At 53.6% G+C, this 18,145-nt stretch overlaps 1 protein-coding gene across 7 annotated transcripts in view; it reads left to right on the forward strand.

The window, feature by feature from the left end:
- The window catches only part of Bcas3 (BCAS3 microtubule associated cell migration factor), a 575,514-nt gene extending 561,212 nt beyond the window's left edge, over positions 1-14,302 (forward strand). For 2 of the 7 annotated variants that reach the window (XM_071603381.1, XM_027950220.2), the window contains 3 exons: positions 1,591-1,656; positions 10,178-10,268; positions 13,496-13,621. In XM_071603381.1, coding sequence (XP_071459482.1) covers positions 1,591-1,656; positions 10,178-10,268; positions 13,496-13,532 — 194 coding nt within the window. In that variant the 3' untranslated portion in view covers positions 13,533-13,621. Of the gene's footprint in view, positions 1-1,590; positions 1,657-10,177; positions 10,269-13,495 lie in introns of all 7 variants that reach the window. The other 5 variants (XM_071603383.1, XM_027950222.3, XM_071603382.1 and 2 more) reach the window with 3 other exon arrangements.
- The last annotated feature ends 3,843 nt before the right edge of the window (positions 14,303-18,145 follow it).

Below are 18,145 nucleotides of genomic sequence, written 5' to 3' on the forward strand. Positions count from 1 at the left end.
AAGATGTAGAACTGTAATGGGACTTAAGGGCTGTGAAGCTCCTTGCACATTTCCTAGTTCCCCAAAGTCTATTTTACCTCCTTTACCAAGGCGCACTGATACTTGTCAATAAGGAGGAAGTGCCGGTGTGGCCTCCTTGGTGACCCTTCCTAGTCTCCTTTCCAGGTGTTTACCCAATCATGGAAGTGAGAGTGACTGGGGAAAACATAGAGGCTTGGACAACCAGTGGGGGAGGCTGTCAGACCCCAGAGCTAGGGCCCTGGTCTGAAGCATTAACACAGGTAAATGGTTAACCAAAGGGAGGATTTTTCTCAGTGCCTCCTTCTCTGCCAGAGAACTCACCTTTAATCATTGGCCCTTCTGTGAGGTGTGAACAAGAGGATTGCAGGCATGGATGGTTAAATGCCCACCTTTTCCTTCTGCCCTCACCTTTTCAGAAGGTAGTGGGTCTCATACAGACCAGCCCCCAGGTATCATGGCTGGAAGGAGGGGCAGACACACACGGACACAGAAAGCAAAGTTGAAAATGACTCCTGACCTCTCAGAAAGTGGCGCCTTGGCTCTGAGACTCAAGAATGAGAGCAAGAAGGCCAAGCCACACAGCAGCCTGATTGCATTTAACAGAGGACATTTTAGAGTGCCCACACCAGAAACCACTGCCCTACCTCTGACTTTTGGAGATTTCTGCTCTCTTTCCTGTCCCTAAGGACCTGCAGGCCCACTGCCTAAGACATTTTTAAGTTTGCTAACAGAATATCCCCGTGCAAGGCTGCCTAGACCTCCCGGGTTGCCCTCACATACGTCTTATGTAGTGTAACTCCATGCTTGCAGTTCCATCCCTCTGGGTATTTAATGGAGTTTGGGGAGAATCAACATCCGGTTGCTTCATTTGTTCAGGCTGATTTTTTCCATTTTGTGCCCCCTGTGCTCATTTTATTGGTACCATCCACTCATCTCCAGACCCGGCTGGCCAGGACTAGCATGCCATCTCCACTTTGATGTGTATTCCTGCTTGGTGCAGTCCTTAGGGCCGGTTGGGGAAGTAGAGGCCAAGCCTTCCAGGGGTCCCGCCTCCATTTAGCAGGGGTTGGTCCTTGGAAAGCTTGGCGCATCTTTGGTTTCATACTTTATTCATCCCCAAGCCACTGAGAGCTAAATATGAGCATATCGTTAATGCACTCGAGCACATCTCCATGATCCTTCCCCTAAGCAGCCTAGCCACTCTGCTAAACAGCTTTGAACTTCAGACCTGATTCTTAAATCCATGGAATCCAAGAGGGGGAAGAGAACCTGAGGGGCCACCTGAGAAGCCAGCTTTGCCTCCACCTCCTTCCCTACTCCAGACCTGTGCCGCAGGCCCGGATGTAGAAACTTGGTTGACTGGACTTGGGAGGAGGAAGAAGGGAAGGGTGACAACAGTTCAGGCTACTGAGAAATCTGTAAAGCCCAGATACGCCGCCTCGGAACAGACCGTGACCACCACCTGCAAAGCTCTCAGTGGTCAAACCTGATTTTGATATCTACTCAACCTGTGCTCTTAAAAGTCCATTGTGTGATCCTCTTTAAAGAAATATTTTATTTTCAATACAGACACAGCCCTTGAAGTAGCAGTAAAAAACATCACCCCTGAGAGACACGTGGCTGTGAAGTGTTTGGGTATGTAACCTGCCTTTGCCCACACGGAGGGCTTTGTCCTGCTGCTCTCTGTGTCCTCAAGTGGGTGCCCTCTTACCCGCTGTGGGCTTCTGGAGACACTGGAGTGAAGGCAAGAGGTCACCTCAGACAGGAGGTACCTTCTGCAAGGGACTGCTGTGGGATAGGGAGTAGTTGCCATCCTTCACCCAACAAGAGTTTCTTTGAGAATGCCACTCCCTGCCCCCCACTCTGAAGATGGAAGTCAAATTTTCGGACTCTGCTGTGCAGAGCAGAGAGGTCACTAGGCTCTAATGCATTTACCATTGACTGCCCCTCTTGTAGTGCGTCTATTAGTGAGTAATTTGATTTGTACCTATTCATTTGCAGTCCCTGCAGGAGCCTGGAGCTGGCCCCTGGTATAATTGGTGCTGTCTCTATTTTTACATCATTAGATTAGCCCCGACTCCTGGCCACTTGTTGTCTGCGCTTGTCTGTCCATTTATACAACCTAATGTAACACAAAATTCATTACTGATCACATTACTTTCAACTCTGAAGCCAGCCTCGTGATAAACATTTGGTTAACCCCTTCCTACCCACAGGAGGGCTGACAGAACAAATGCACTTCTACTCGACAGGCAAATCGATATCTTAATACACCAAAGTGGAATTGCATTTCTAGATTTGTTATTCCTCCTGGAGGAGCAAATGGAAAGGCTCATCTGAGCTAGCTGAATTGAATAATGAATAGCGCCCGGCACCAGCAGCCAGTCTGTGGAAGCAGCACAAAGGCACACCCGGCACCGGCCCAGCCTCTCTCATCTAGGCAGGCGGCAGGGCAGCAGCTCACTCGGATCCCGGTTCTCTCCCCACGGCCACCTGTGGGCTTGACAGCACAGGTTGGGACCCTCTGGGGGTCAGACACCTTGCCTGACTCCATTCCTTTTGCTAGGTTTGGCCTAGGACAACTGGACCAAGAAGTGGGTTGGTTTCCTTAAAATCTTATTCACTAATGTAAAGGCTCCCAGACGCGTGGCAGTGACACTAGGTGCCACCAGTTAAATCCATTGCTAAGCCTTCATATTTGAAAACAGTTATAAAAACTGTTCGTGTTTAGAGCCAGGTCAGTGAAACCAGGATCGTTTGGTTCTCATGAGCCTCTGTGTGTGTGCGCGTACACATTCATGTGTATGTGTGCGCTCTCTCCCTGGGTAAGGATTCCTTGGCATATGAATGCCATGTGTGCCTCTATGTAGTTCCTGTCCTCTGGTAGGAGTGTTTGTGAGCAGCAAGTGCTAACACAGGAGCTGGCCAGGAGTCTTAAAGAGACCTCAGCACGGCTCTATTGAATCTTGACTATTTTGCCCTACCCCCCCTTGTTCAGCCCACACCCACAATAAGTCATTAACTCACAAGATAGTATGTTTCAAAAGAAAAAATGCCCCCCACTTATTAAGAAACACTCATAAAGCCTATACCACAGTGATTAGAAAAATAGGCATAGAGGAAATAGAATGGAACCCATTACCATGAAAGTCATAAATCCCTAAGTAAAAAGAAAGCATAAACTGGAGACACTCGGGTGGGTAGGGAAGCTGGGAAAAGCAGCCCATCCCGGGAACATTCTGCTTGACCTTGTGGAAGTCCTGAGCAGGAGGCTGAGGAGAGGCGCCGGGGAGGTACCGAAGCTGAGGTTAGTGGTTAGTGAGTGTCCTTCCAAATGACAGGACACCCTCCCTCTCAGAGAGAACTGAATCTTGGACCCTGCTGTCCCTTCACCTGTTCAGAGCCCTCACAGGCCAGAAATGACAAGCACTCCTGTGAGACATGAAGTCCTGGGGAGTCCTTGAGAGGGCTCTGAAGCCACTCTTGTCCTTGTCTGTAGATGGTTCTTCCTCCCTGTGTGGGGGGTGGGGAGTAAGAAGTTTGGCAGAATTACCTCACTCTGCCCTGGGCAGTAGGGTCAGGCCAGGGCACGGGCAGCTCCTTGTCCCAAAGTCTCCAGAATCATAGCTCTCAAGCACTTCCCGTTGTGAGAAGCTGTGAAGAAGGGCATCCCTGTGGTGGGGTACTATAAGACCCCCATTATCTCAGCAGTAGAAGGAATCTGGTGTCACTGAGGTGAGCCCTGGCACAGTGGCTATCTCCTCAAGGTTGGGGGAGACCCTTTCAGGAAGAGTGGGGTCAGGACCCTCCCCCAGCCAACCACCCCTTAGAGTGCTGACTCTGCTCAGCTTTGGCCTCCACTGGTAACCCTCTCAGGTGGGTGAGTGGAGCAGGGTGGGGGCCTCTGCCTGCCCCACGCTGGCCCCGGCCCCATGAACTCTAGAAAACAGATAAGAGCCCAGAACAGGACAAACCAGTGGCAGGGAAGACAGCGAGTCTGCCTGCAGAATGAGGGGGCTGTGATTTCTTAACCTCGTTGGAAAAGGGGGAAAGCCACATCTTACCAAGCTCTTCCGCTGCGTCGTAGAGAATTTAATTACGTTTGGACATTTGAATGAGAACCAGATGTGGCTCTGGCCCCGCCGGCCAGCAATGTTCAAAGCACAGTGTCTCTCCTGTGGCCTGCAGGCCCTGTGCTATCTCACAAGGCTGCAGGCTAGCTCAGGAGGTCCCCTGCCTGGGAGCTGGGGTGGGGGTTTCCAAGCTTCGTGGCTGGACTTCAGGGGACCTGCAGGTCAAAGCCAGTTGCCAGGCACCTGGTTCCCAGGGAGATTTTCCAAGCTCTGTTTCCTCTTCTGAACCACAGGCCGTGGGCATGAGTGCCGTGTCTGAGACTCCTCCCGGACCCTCATTAGAACCCAGCACAAAGAAGTCAAGTCAAAGCCCCCAGCTGGACACTCGCCAAGCCCATAGGCATGTCGGCTGTGCTGCTCAGCTCTCGGTCAGCCTGAAAAGGCCGAGGCTCTGTCCTCAATATTGTGTTAAGGACCTGGAGCTAGGAAAGAAGGTCAGCTCTCCCAGATGAGCTGTGCGGCTGCAGGGGCCCCTACTGCTGGAGAATCTCCCATCCAGTGTCTCTACACGCACTGTGCCTCTTGGCGCCCCATCACACTCTCTTCTCATTAGAGGTTTACACACCCAGTGAGGTCCCCAGAGCACATCCTCCCCGTCAACAGATGCCGAAGCAGATGAGAAGCAAAGTGATTTGCCCAGGTCATTCAGCACGTCTGTGACAGCACGGGGCCAGAGCAATGTCTCAGCCTCCTCCGCAGCCCTTGTCCTCCTGACCATCCACAGGGAGCTCTGTCAGGGCTTCTCCTGCATCTCATTGACTTGAGGCCTGGCTTCAGCCAGTCATCAGACCCCTCAAGCCTGCAGGTGTGAGCTGGGTCAGCTTAGCTGTTTTTGTCCCCACATACAGTATGCTGTGACAGGATCTACTCTGCCTTGGCCAGGACTTAAGAGTTCTAATATGACGGACTCTGAGAGGGTCACAGGGCATAAGGTACCAACCAAGGTGGTCTGGACAGGTGATCTTTCTGCCATCTCCTTTGAAGCTGAGACTTGGGGAGGCTTGGATGGTGTGAGTTTCCTGGGAGTGGAGCGTGACTGATTCAATTCTTTCCCTGCCTAGGACTGAGGTGGCAGTCTGGATGTTGTTGGGAGGGGACCTAGGAAAAGGAGCCAGACCCTAACCTGGCCAGTGCTTCAAAGGCTGTGAAGGAGAGTCCAGGGCTCTGCCTGGAACTCTGTGCCCTGCATATGTATGTATGCATGCGTGCATACACACACACACACACACACACACAGTGGCAGCTCCAGCAGAGAGGGGATAGGGGTCATAAGGGACAGGCCTGGTGAATATGGGGCAGGACTCATAGTGGCCTCCCTCCTGATCTCCTGAGTCCTCATTCTTCAGCCTCCCTCCCTCCCACTCTCTTTGCTACTTTTATTGCCCCATATTCCAACATCTTCTGTCATAGTGCCCCCTTCCCTGTCCCTACTGGGCCCACAAGGGATTTGAAGATCTAAGCTACTTCCCACTGTCTAATGGCCTGCTGTAGTGAACAGGGTTCCTAGGAGCCTGAGAACCTTTCCTCTTTGGCTGTCAGAGGGCAGAGGGGATGTGGAAGAAGGAGTCGTGCATTTTGCCCAGTTTCTCTGGGTGGAAACTAAGGAACAGAGAGGCCTTGGCTTGCCCATCTCACAGTCTGCTTCATCATCATCCTTTCCTAGTGTTGATCACCACTTTTACCTTCTAGGGTCAGGGATACCCAGAAGCATCTGAAGTCTTCTAGGCCTTTAGGTCTCCCCTTGTGGCCAAGAGAAGCAGTTCCCAGATTCCTCAGCTGAAAGCAGCCAAGATTTACAATCACTGTTGGCAGCTGATCGTGGAGGCAGGGGTGGCAGGAGAGGCTGTGGAGTCTTGACTTCATTCCGTCACGATGTTCTGGCCATAGTACCTGAAGGAGTCATGAACAAAAGCTGGGCAAGGAGAAAGAGTATACTTGGCAGGCCCCATGGGTTGAAAGAGACTCCAGCCAGGAAGGACCCAAGCTGCAGCCCTTAGGCAGGTGTCGCAAGCACTCAGGAGTGCTAGGCTGTGTGTGGTGAGACACCGGAAGTCTGTGGCATCAGCTGGCCAGGGGTCTGAACTCAGACCCTGGGTGGTAAGCCCAAGAGAGTGCAGGCCAGAGCCAGGCCTGCTTCTCATCTGCTTCCTGGTTCCAGCAGCACAAAGCAGGATTCCTGTGATCAGAATAGGAGGAGCCTTTTCATCCTCACATCAGCTTCCAGAAGCTGCCCCCTTCCCATGCCTGGCAAGGGAACAAAAGCCCCTCCCTGCTGGAGGAGAAAGATGACTCCTGTCTCAGACCTCTCTAGCCTCAGCCCCAGCCTCCCAAGACCTCCTGGGAGTGGACAAAGAGAACCCCTAGTCTGTTGGCATCGCTGTAAGTTCTGAAGCCTGAGTTAGATTCCTGAGGGGGAAGCCTGGAGAGGGCATGAGGAGGGAAGGCGTAGGAGAGCCAGGTGGCTCAGAGGTGGGTATGCAGAGTTCCAGAAAAGTGAGGCCTCCCTGTAGGCTGCCTCCTTTAACTGTTGCCTAAAAAGTGCCTTGGGGGCTGAGGCTGGCTCCTGCCTGAGTGTGGTCTCTGACAGTGGGGCAGTCTAAGCCTGCTCCATCCGGGTCTCTCTGAACAGGCCCCCACTTCCTCAGCCATTCTCCAAGAGACAGTAGCAGTTTCTAGACCCTGGACTGGTATAAGACAAGCAGCCCCTAGCCATGTCTTCCAGGGTCACCTTTTCTAGCTAGTGTCTGGGCCAGCTCTCCAGGTTCTAGCCCCAGGAAGCTTCTGACCCTGCTTAGCCCCCACAAGATGTACTCATGCCTTCCCATCCCCTAGCCCTTCTCTCTCCAAGTGCCATTTTGCATAGCTGGTTCCAGGGCCTGTAAGCAGGCCTCTTGCTGACAAAATTGCTTGCTTAGGACAGACCCCATTTGAACCAATTTGCAGGACTTATTGACAGTCCTGTGGTCCCCTGGTGTCTTTACCATATACCAAGGGAAGATGCTGAAAATTCTAACTCCTTTTTTTTTTTAATATTTATTTTTTAGTTGTAGTTGAACACAACACCTTTATGTTATTTATTTATTTTTATATGGTGCTAAGGATCGAACCCAGGGCCTCACATGTGCTAGATGAGCACTCCACTGCTGAGCTACAACCCCAGCCCTAAAAATTCTACCTTTTTAAGGAGAGGACTACACATACAGACACACCTGACTCCCTACCCAAAACCCTCAAGCAGAAGGGTTGTTTTGTCTGTTGCATTCCTCTGAGCCAGGCAGTGGGCAAGACAGAGCAGTGTGGCTGGCCACTCTGTTTTTCTTTTCAAAAGGGGGGAAAAAAAAAAAAAAAAAAAAACAATGCCAACAGCCCAGCGTCCCAGGCAAGGGTCTCAGCCACAGCCCCTGCTAATGTGGGAGAACTGGGAGGTAGATGCAGGAGAGAAAAATCAATGCATGTCAACAGGGCTGGAAATTTATTTTCCATCTTGGAAGAGGGTGTTAGCAAAGAGGAAGGAGGGAAATGAAAAGCTGTAAACACATATCTGCCATCTACCTCCCTAGGCTATTTCTAGATTAAAAAGAATCTGCCCCAGGCCCCAGTGGGGGGCTGAGGTGGTAGGGGCCTGGGTGGCAGAGACACCTGCTGGGGAAGGAGACAGGGGAGGGACCTTGAAGTCCTGTGGATAATCGCAATGACTAATTCGATTGCAACAATAATAGTAACTCACATTTGCTGACTGGAATCTTTAAGCACTTTGTGATGCGCTCTACATGCATTATTTAATTTCATTCTTACAACCAGGCTATGAAGCAGACATTGTTAGCCTCACATTCAGGAACCTTGAGGCACAGAGACTTGAGTAATTTGCCCAGTCTCCCAGAAGCAGATGGCGGGAGCCTGCACTCTCAGTCTCTTCCCTAGACTGTTTCCACTAACCTGTGCAGAACCTTCCACTAACCTCCGCCCACCTTCTCAGCCTGGTGGAGGCTGTGGGTGGGGAGTGGAGGGGGGGGGGCAAGCCTCCCCCACCCCAGCATAGCCGGAAGTGGGCGTGGCTGTGGGACAGGCAGACTCCTCTCACAAGATCTAATCCCACTCCCACCAGGCAGCGTGGGTGGTTAGTTTAGGACTGGGGTGTGCGGCTGCAGCCAGGGCCCAATAAAAGTGCTCTGCTAATCCCTTTAATGAGCAGCATCTTGACGCTCACAGAGCAAGGCTGGCTGGAGCCTTGGAGGAAACTGGAGGGGTCAGGCAGTAGGCGCTGCTCCTTTTGTGGTGGCGGAAGTGCCAGGGCTGCCCCGAGGCTGAGCCTGAGCCCGCGCCCAGGCACCCTCTTCCCAAACATGCACAGCACTGTTCTCCCTGACCCCCAGAAACAGACTTCGTTCTAAATCCCCTAGAGAGATTCTCCACGGTGCCCCCAGGGTCTGAGGGTTGGCCTGTCCAATGAACACCCAGGCCAAGGTTGGACTTCAAAGTGTGGGCCTCTGCTGGGGTCCCCTACCCACTTGGGCTTCCCCAGCTTGTCCCAGCTCTCACTCGGGCCTTGTGCCCTCAGCAGCTCACACCCTTGCCAGGGAATAAGGGAATCAGACCACGGTTATGTGGCTGGTGTACCATCTGCCCCCAGCACAACGCTGCTCACGAGCTCCCACCCACAACTCCCAGGAGCATCGCTGCTCGTCTCTGCCATGGTCAGGGAGGCGAGGTACCCCATTGCGTGGTGAGGGGCAGGGGGATATTCAGTTGTAGGCAGTCATGTTCTACTTCCTCAGACTGAGCATGACCCTCCCTTGTGTCTTCCTCCACATACACTCCCAGGTAACCAGGGTCACTTGTACCTAAGTCCAGCCACCCCTCTCTGCTCCTCTGATACCTTTGAAGTTTGGCAGGCTGTGTATGTGGTGGAATGAAATGAGGATCCAACTTTTCTCATCCCTTTGCTTTGTAAGAACAGAGACTCCTCCCTTTTCGTTGCTGTTTCTCCCTTTGTCTCTACCCCATGTGGCAGTCCCATCCCAGCCCATGATGTGGAGGGGCAGCTGTGGGTCCAAAGCCAGTTTTCCAGGAAGAGGCAGCAGGGATGGGTGAATATAATCAGTGGTGGGGCCAGGTTTAATGGTGCCTGGGGGTGTCAGTCAGGGTCGTGTGTCCTTCCCTGGGACCACTTCCCCTCAGGTGGTAACAAACCCCAAGGCCAGTGGCTTCCTCTTCATCCTTGGTTTTGCTCTCTGGAAGTTGGGGATTTGGCACCCACCTCCCAGGAGCACCAAGCCCCTGGAGAATGTGAGGTCACATTCAGATTTTCTTATGTCTGGTCCAGGCATTTCTCTGGGGATTACTCCTCATTCCCTGCCCCCACCTCAGGACTGCAGAACAAGCTCTCTTAGAGCTCACTATCCCCAACAGCCAGAACCTCCATGCCTTTATCGGGGAGGCTGATGGGAATGTTCCTCCAATCTCAGAGTTTCCAACCTGCTCTCCTGGGGCCCAGTAGGTTTCTGGTGGACTCTTCCACAAGTTTATCTCCATACCAGGAGAGCTGCCCAAAGATGGGGGACTTGGGGATGGGGAGGAGGGCAGCAGCCTGTGCTGGCTGCAAAGTCAAAAGGTCCAAGGTGTCACTGGAAACTGGGCAGCCTATCTCCTCCCCTCTTCCTCTCCCCAAAACCTACCTGCATGGGGCCTCATCTGGCACTGCATGGACCATAGGTTCCCATCTTCCGCCCTTCCCAAAACTGTTCTCATGCTCAATGTGTGACTCCTCTTCCCCCACCCCCCATGCTGAAAGGGTCACAACAGTTCCATCTCTGGGACTCTCAAGACCTGTCAGTCTCCAGCTGTTCACATATGCATGTCACTGTCCTTGATTGCAGGATTCTGCTGCCAGCTTACCCTTTTCCCAGTGTGACACCCCCATGCCTCCTCACACCCTCTCCACCTGCTTGCAGAGATCAGTGTACTTCTCGATCATTGTCCATATCTTTTCCAAAAAGATTCCTCAATGCTTTTCTTTTCAAAAGGGAAAAAAAAAGGAAAAAAAAAACAATGCCAACAGCCCAGCGTCCGTGAGCAACCCAACAGTAACAAAGCATGCGTTCGGGATGGAGGAAGGTAAGGCCACATGTTTCCATTTGCCGCTTGCTCCTAGGGCTGGACAGCTGGGATGACTCCAAGGGGGGATCCTGCGTGCACCCCTCCTTCATGCCCCGTTCTCACATGCTCACTCTTCTGTCTTTAGTGGAAAGAAGAGACAAGGGGTTTGACAGAGGCACAAAGGAAAGTACCTAGGAGACTATCCCAGGACCTTTTCCTATTGCTTTATGCTGGAAAATGGCTTCCCAGCTTCTCTTCCATGCCATTCATTCATTCATTCATTCATTCATTCCACAAGTGATTTTTAAGCACGAGCTATTTTCTAGGCTGTAGTTTTGCTGCTGGAGAATACAGAGTTAAGGCACAGACACCCCTATCCCAGGGCTCTGCACCTGGAAGGAAATACACACTTGGGAGCACTGGAGGGCCTGCCTAGGAGTCAGCATGGAGGCTGGTGGGGCACGGTGGGTTCTGCATGGGAACAGGAAGTACTCAACAGAGGAGCAGACACCCATGCAATGCTTGGGAAAATGAGCAAACACTCTGGGGCCCAGGGAGCCTGGCAGGCTTTTCAGTCACAGGAAGACGCAGGAGCCCAGGTCCAAGGGCCTAGAGCTGTCTACTCAGGTTCCTTACTTGGGTTCCTCAGAACAGTGTGGAATACTGGGAGGCAGAGCATACAAGGCTGTTTGGTAGAGCTGGGGAGGTTAGACCTTATCCTGGGGACCATGAGGGTTCACTGATGGTCTTTAAGCAGATGAAAAGCAAGAGAGATTTGTGCACAGACCACTGTGCCTTGCTGTGGGGGTAGGTGCGAGGGTGAGGTCTGGAGGTCAGGAGCGCAGGTGGGCAACACCAGGGCAGTAGCAGTGATGAGGTGTACAGGAAACAAGTCAGCAGAGCCCTGGTTACCCCAGGATGTGGGGGTGAGGGAGAGGCATGCCCATCTCCCTCTTACCCAGGCCTAAGCAAGGAGAAAATTTTGAGCTAGGAAGCTCAGGCTGTACCTGGCCCCCAGAGCAGCAAATTCATTTTATAGTCACATGATGAATGTGGGGTGCGTCCGCTCAGATGTGTGGTGGGGTCACTGAGGCTGCTGAGGGTGTTGCTGGGGACTGACACCAAGGGTGGTGCAGTCCCACGCTTGGTCCTGGGCTACAATTTCCTCACCTTCCTTAGTGTGGATGTGTCGCATTTTGCATCAAGACTGTTGGGACTGTCCCTCTGCTCGGAAACAGGGCCACCCTTCCCCATACTAGTGGCCTTTTCTGCTCCTTTCTTCCTCAGCCTGGTGTCCAGATCTCAAGGAAGCCTGTGCTTTTCTTGCTCCTGCCATACTCTTCTCTTGCCCTCCTGGCCCTGCTGTCAGCGCCCCCTAGTGCCAGGACAGCCGCGCAGGAGGGCATGGGCCTCTGAAACCAAGTGGTAACCTCAGAGGTCTCCCCCAAACTCTTGGCTTGCTTGTGGCTAAAGAAGGGAATGGAGGGTCTCTCTTGGAGTCTGAAGCTTCCTATAGAATGTCCAGGGTCTACTCTTTGCTTTTCCATCCTCTCCCTCTTGTGGTGTGATAGCCTGTACCCAGGTTAGGGTGGTACTGAAGAATGAGTAACCTCTTGCCTTGTTTTTTATTTATACCCAGATATCTCTTGACTTTCCCAGGATCAAAGCCCTAAGGGCAACTGGTGTCTCTTGGAGATCAGGGACTACAGCCAGGCCCTCAGCCTACGTCCACAGTCCCACTCCTTCCACTGCCTGCAAACTGCTGAGAGATAGCCAGTGTCCCTATATGCTCATGTCCCAGACTAGGCCCAGGTCCACCAAGGCTGTGCAGTGCAAGTGCCCCTAACATCTGACCCAGGTGCCTTCCTTGTTCCTACCCCACTCTGTGGCTGCGGCTGCTAGGCAGCCTCGGTGCTTGTCAGGGATAGGTGGCCTCCAGAGCAGAAGGGTCAGTGGTTATAAAGTTCCTGGCAAACTGGTGATGACCAGCCCAGGAGTGAAGACCACAACACACTCATTCCCTCACCAAAGCTGTACTTTGTATGGTGGAGTGGGGGCCATGCACCTGGAGCGGGTGCAGGCTAGAGATCAAGGTCTCAAGCCAGACCAGGCAAGTGTAATGTTGGGCACACCATGTTGTTTCTGGTGCCTGCTTTGAGGTGGATAGGCAAGACCCCATAGTCACAGGCTGGTGTGCCTTGGAGAAGCCTAGGCTGCAGGCCGTATCTCAGGCTGGGGAAGACTCTAGAGACTGTCCAGGCATGTGTGCCCACACGAAAGAACTAACAAGGAACAGAACCCGGTCATCTGCAGAAAGCCAAGAAGTGCTTCCTTTCTCCTTGGATTCAACAAGCAGGGATCCTGCTCCCAACTCCTTACCCCATTGCTGCCTTGGGTGGGTCAGTTAAGGTGCTAATAGTTGAATGAAACGGTTCAGACTGCCGAATTCAAGATGGCAGTATGGATGTGCAGAGGCCAGGGAAGGAGAGGAGCTAGGTGCTTCCTGCATGCTTTACAAGTTGGCTAAACATGTCCGTTTTGAGAGGCCTTTAGGAGATTTGAAGGCTGAGAGGAAGGGAGAAGGGAAGCACTCAGGCAAGGAGAGACCCTCTCTCCCTGGGAATAGGGCCCCCCTCTAGCCAAGCATTCCCTCCTACAGAAAAACAGGACACTTTCCAGAAGGTATCAAGGATGAACCAAGGCCTGACCAGCAGACAAATTGTGTGAGTGAGAATGAGTGAACAAATAATGGCTAAGCTGGGGCAGAAGCTCCAGGGACAGGTGGGACCGGAAAGGAGAAATAGAAACAGATCAGGCTGGGAAGCTGCAGTCCTGGCTTCTCGTCACCTGTAGATCCAGGATTGCAGACGCTGTGGAGCTGGAGGAGCATGCTGGCTGACCATGAGTATGTGGGCAGGCACTGGCCCATGCCCCATGAATAACAGTGTTGTCGACCATCAGTGTGGCAGAACTTATAGCCTAACAGGCTTCCCCACAATGAGGGAAAGAAAAGACTAAGGTCTAAAATGAGTCTGCCAGCCAAGGGGGCTTCTCCATTCCCTGGCTGAGCCTCTCTGTGACCTGAGCTGCCACCTGGCCCTTCTGGGGAGCAGGTAGGAGCTCCCCTGCAGAAGGATGTGAGTGGACCCAGAATGGTGCCTCAAGGTGAGCAGCCTGGCCCAGGGTCTGCCTGCTCCCCCTGCTCCCTCCTCTGACCAGGCCTGGCCCTCTGCTCTGTCTTGCAGAACTTCAGCGAGAGGGAAGCATCGAGACTCTGAGTAACAGCTCAGGTTCCACCAGCGGCAGCATCCCCAGAAATTTTGATGGCTACCGATCTCCGCTCCCCACCAATGAGAGCCAGCCCCTCAGCCTCTTTCCCACCGGCTTCCCGTAGGTACCAGCAACCTGCTTCCAACTGGCCGGCCCACTCACCCACTGGAGGGAGGGGGAGAAGCCCCCCTCTGGTCCTGCCCTTCAGTCTGCTCCTCTTTCATCAACCACGTTCCCCAGGCTTAGTAACAACAGTCCCCCATCCTACCTGGATTGAGAAGAGACCCTTCTCTAAAGCACCTCAGCGCATCCTGACCTCTACTGTTCCCGTCAGTGGGGGCTGTGGCCAAGAAAGACTGCGGAAGCTCAGTCCCCTTCTCCATTTGCACATGATGTCCTGCATTGGATCCGCTTTTGTATTTTCTAACCATACCCACAGGGGCCTGGAACAGTGGCCAGATCTTGGGGCCTGAGTGGGGAGAGGGTGGATGGTCCAGCTGGGTATTTTGGCCCTGAGTGGATAGTCTCAGCCCCAGCCCACTTCAGGCTGTGATACACACTGCCCCCAGCGTCCCTTGCTCAGCTCCCCTCCAGTATGGGGTGAACTGAGGCCCAGAGTAATAGGGGAGGATGCTTTCCCCATCAACTCATGGGAAGAATTTATCTTTCTTATCTTTAAGCCCTTTTACCCTGGTCCTGTGCTGTTCAGTGAAGGAAACTGTGGTTACTGAGGCCCTGTTGAAAAGTGCACGTCTTGTCCAATAAATCACGCTGCAATTGGTGTCCATTCCTGAGTTATTAGGGTCAGGGTCCTCGCCAAATGCTCAACAGAGTACTGTGAGCTTGACCATGTGCCCCGGCTCACAGTGTACCCCACATGAGCTACAGTGGGAGAAGCCAGTGAGGGGCAGGCAGGGGGGGGAGGATCTGCTCTGAAGTTGGGGTGGGGCCTAATTTTAGTCCATTCTTCAAACTCTTTGCCTCTTACCAGAGCAAGTGAGTTCTGGGGGCACCAGGCATGGACCCTCCCTTTTGGAGGCCATCAAGGCCTGACCTATATGTTGGTTACTGAGAAGAGAGCTTGGTCAAGACCCTGGCCTTGCCTTCAGGACACCTTCAAATTGCCTCTTTTCAAGGTCAGAAGATGGGAGGGCAGCTAGGTGAGGGTGGGTATCCCATGAAACCTGGCTGGGACCTCAGATGGCAAGTCCAGATTGTGTTCCCTCCCTCTTCCCTAAGTGAATTGTGACAAGGAGAAGAGGTGAGTGAATGAGAAGGTGTTGAGCAGGGCGATTGAGGCCAGTTATAATCCCTCTTCCCTGGCCCACACTTCTGAGAGATCCCATCGAGGCCTTGGAGGATTGAAGAAAACCCACTGAGCCAGGTGTGGTTTGAGGTGAAGTTTAATGGAACAGTTGTAGAAGGGTTGTGTTCACAGACAAGCAGAACTTCCCATCTTCCTCCAAGGCCCCTGCCCCCTTCACACACCCCATCCCATTCCTGGTGCCTGAGAGACTTAATCTGCAGTCCCCTCCATGAGGTCATTTGGGCATGTGGGGAGAAGAGACCCACATCACACTAGACTCTGTAGGCTAAGGAGATGGTCCCTCCTGCCTGGGCTCCTGTGGAGTGAGAAACCCTGAGCCAGAGTGAGGTGTTCTGGAAATACAAGCAGGCCTGGGCACAGCCAGTGGCAGGTGCTGCAGGAATGGGTTGCACTGGAGACACTGACATGCCAGGCATGGCCCCAGCCCCCAGCTAAGGTAGCATTTCAGTCAAAAGGGAAGAGGATGTCACCAGGCTCCCTGTGTATACTGCCTGTGGCCTGGCTCTCTGGGGCTGTGAACAGAAGTTGTAGGAAGCATGAGCCCCTTTGTACCCACCCCGGGGCATGTGGATAGAGTGAAGACCTTGCTCCCGGTAGCTCTCAGCCATGCAGGGAACCAGCAGAGCACCTTGGAGTCAGGAGTCCTCCCTGGCCCAGCCCTTCCCCTCCAGTAGGGGCAAAACAGCTGTGGCCTCCTCCAGTCAGGGAAAGTGGTGGGTGTAGGGCTGGACTTGCTGGCTGAGCTTGCAGGACAATCTGGTTATTCATCTGCTCACAGTCAGGGCAACTCTTGGAGTATGTGGGGGAAGGGGAAGGATCAGAAAGCCCAGATAAGCTGGCCCCAGGACGGCTGCCACTGGAGCTCAGGTTATCAGAAAGGCCCTGGGCCTGGCCCCTGGCTAATTGGGGAGGTTATAGACCCTGCCATAGCCAGTAATCAGCTGGAAGTGTGATCTGGGCCCCAGGGCAGGGGACCTTACAGCCCCCTGGAGCAGCCAGCCTCCTACCTCTAAAGATAACTCCAGGGCAATCTCCACCCCCTCCCCAATAGTCCCAACAGACCTTATGATAGCATCACCTACAAGGTCATCAGAACTTGAATCTAATTATGGCTGGACCAGGTGACCTTGAGGAAGCCATGGGATCTCTCTGATTCTCACAGCACTACCTATTCAATGGGCAAAATACTATGGACTCAATCTGATGGAGGGAAAATATCTTCAGGATCCTGGAGTGGCAACTCAAAAGGAACAGCACTGTTTGGGGTTGACTTGAGAAAAAAAAAAATCCAGCGGTCCCAAGGCAAATTCATGCCCACAGACACAAATATTAGGACCAGCTTCTCAGGAGGCATGCAGAAGTCAAGTCAGGTAGCTACCATTCTGCAGCTGGGGTTGGTTTCTCAATGCTCATCTTTTATTTTCACAGGTCGGAGAATCTCTAAACTACAAAACTCTTTGGTCCCTGTTTTGCAGATGACAAGCCTGAGAAAGGCAGGGCTTTGCCTAAAGTCAGAGCCATACAGCTAGCCAGTTAAACCCTGTCTATACCTTGCTGCTTCCCATGCCCCAGCCAGTTCCCTTACAAGGGCCCAAATCTGACCTGAGGTCCCTGTCCTGTGCCCCCACATAATCTTGGACTCATCCTACTAACCCCAATGCCTTCCTTACCCCTTCAAGCTTCCAGGTCAGGGCCCCTGTGTAACTGGGAAGGCAGTGCTCTCCTGCAGACCTAGACCTGGAAGCTCTAAGGACAAAAGGAGAGAGCATCCTCGTATTCAAAACAAGACCTCAGGAGGGTGGAGATCCTGGAGTGTCAGTGTGACCTTGCTCTATGAGCATAAAAGGGCAGCTTGGCAGCAATGTCATCACCACCTTCTAATAAGGAGTGACTTTGGGCTTGCTCCTTTACTGTCCCAGGATTCCATTACAGCTCTGCCACCAGTAGTCATATGGCCTTGGGTGAATTACTGCACCTCCGGGCTTCAGGGTCCTCATCTGTGAAGGAAAGGGTGAGGGAAGAAGGGATCAGGAGCAATAGAACTGAAGCAGGCAAAGGGAAAGCTGCTGGTCAGAAAGGCAAAAGGGTGTTTGCAGGCAGGAGGCTGACAAGCCAGGCCAGGCTTGGTAGCTCATTGGCGGGCGAGGGGTAGGGTGGGCAGAGATGGCGCAGCCCAGCCGGAGCCCAGATTGTGCTGCCCACAAAGCTGCTCCAGAGAATCCCTGCCCCACTGCCTGCGAATCAAGAGCCTGGTGAGCACTAGCTGACTAGCCCCGCCCCTCTGTCGCAGGTGGGCTCATCCTAGCGGCCCAGTGGGTCCTTCCGAGCTTCACCCACTCTATCAAGCCACTCAGAAGAATGCGGGTTCACGTCCCCGCGATCCCAGACACCCTCACCCTTGCTCGTCCACGCATACGCAGGTTCAAGACGCGCACCTCACTATTTCGACCTTTATGTCCTAAGCGCACAGCTGCGACCCGCGAAACCGCGGCCCAGAGCAGTAAGTAGTCCGCAGTTCCTAGGATAACAAGATCCCCAAACTCTGAGGAAGTCGCTTGAAGTCCGGAGGAGGCACGGCCTGGATTCCAAGCCGCACTCTCTGTCTCAGGTGCAGAGCGACGCCCCTCGAGGGCCAGCCAGATCCATTCCGCCCCATAACAGCCAGGCTGGGCCTCGCCTTCCCATGAGCCTGAAAGACAAGGGACCTGGGCCACGCAGACCATGGCTACGGAGGCACTTCCCAGAGCCTAACGAGAGGAAGTGGTTCCGCAGCCAGTCCTAGCACAAGACCGCAGCCACACCGCGACCAGAAGGGGGTCTAGCCGCCTGCTCTTCCCGCGTCCCCCGCCCCATCCCAGTCAGTTGGCCCGACTCTGCGCGGGGTAATTGGGGCGGGAGGGAGGCGACGGGCGGGCGGCGGCTCCAGAGAGACTGCGCGCCTGTCAGCCGCAATTTGTTTAAGTGGACGGGACAGGCAGGGCCGCTGCGGGATGGGGTCACCGAGGCCGCGGCCCACACCCGGCCAGACCCGGGACCGCGGGGGAGCCCAGCTGGGCCGCTAAACCGGGCTGGCTGGCGCCAAGTCTCCTAGAGGCGCGGGTCTGGCACAGAAGCGGTGGATGGGAAGCAACTCACGGGAGTGTCTTCATTCACCCCCTACATGCGCGCGAGCGTTGCTCTCCCCACCTCCTCTCTCTCTCTCTCTCTCTCTCACACACACACACACACGCACACACACGCGCGCGCACACGCACACAGAGGACGTCAAGACGCACCGAGCAGCACCGCCAAAGCTTGT

This window comes from Marmota flaviventris, chromosome 17, assembly GCF_047511675.1.
Source record: "Marmota flaviventris isolate mMarFla1 chromosome 17, mMarFla1.hap1, whole genome shotgun sequence".
NCBI lineage: Eukaryota > Metazoa > Chordata > Mammalia > Rodentia > Sciuridae > Marmota > Marmota flaviventris.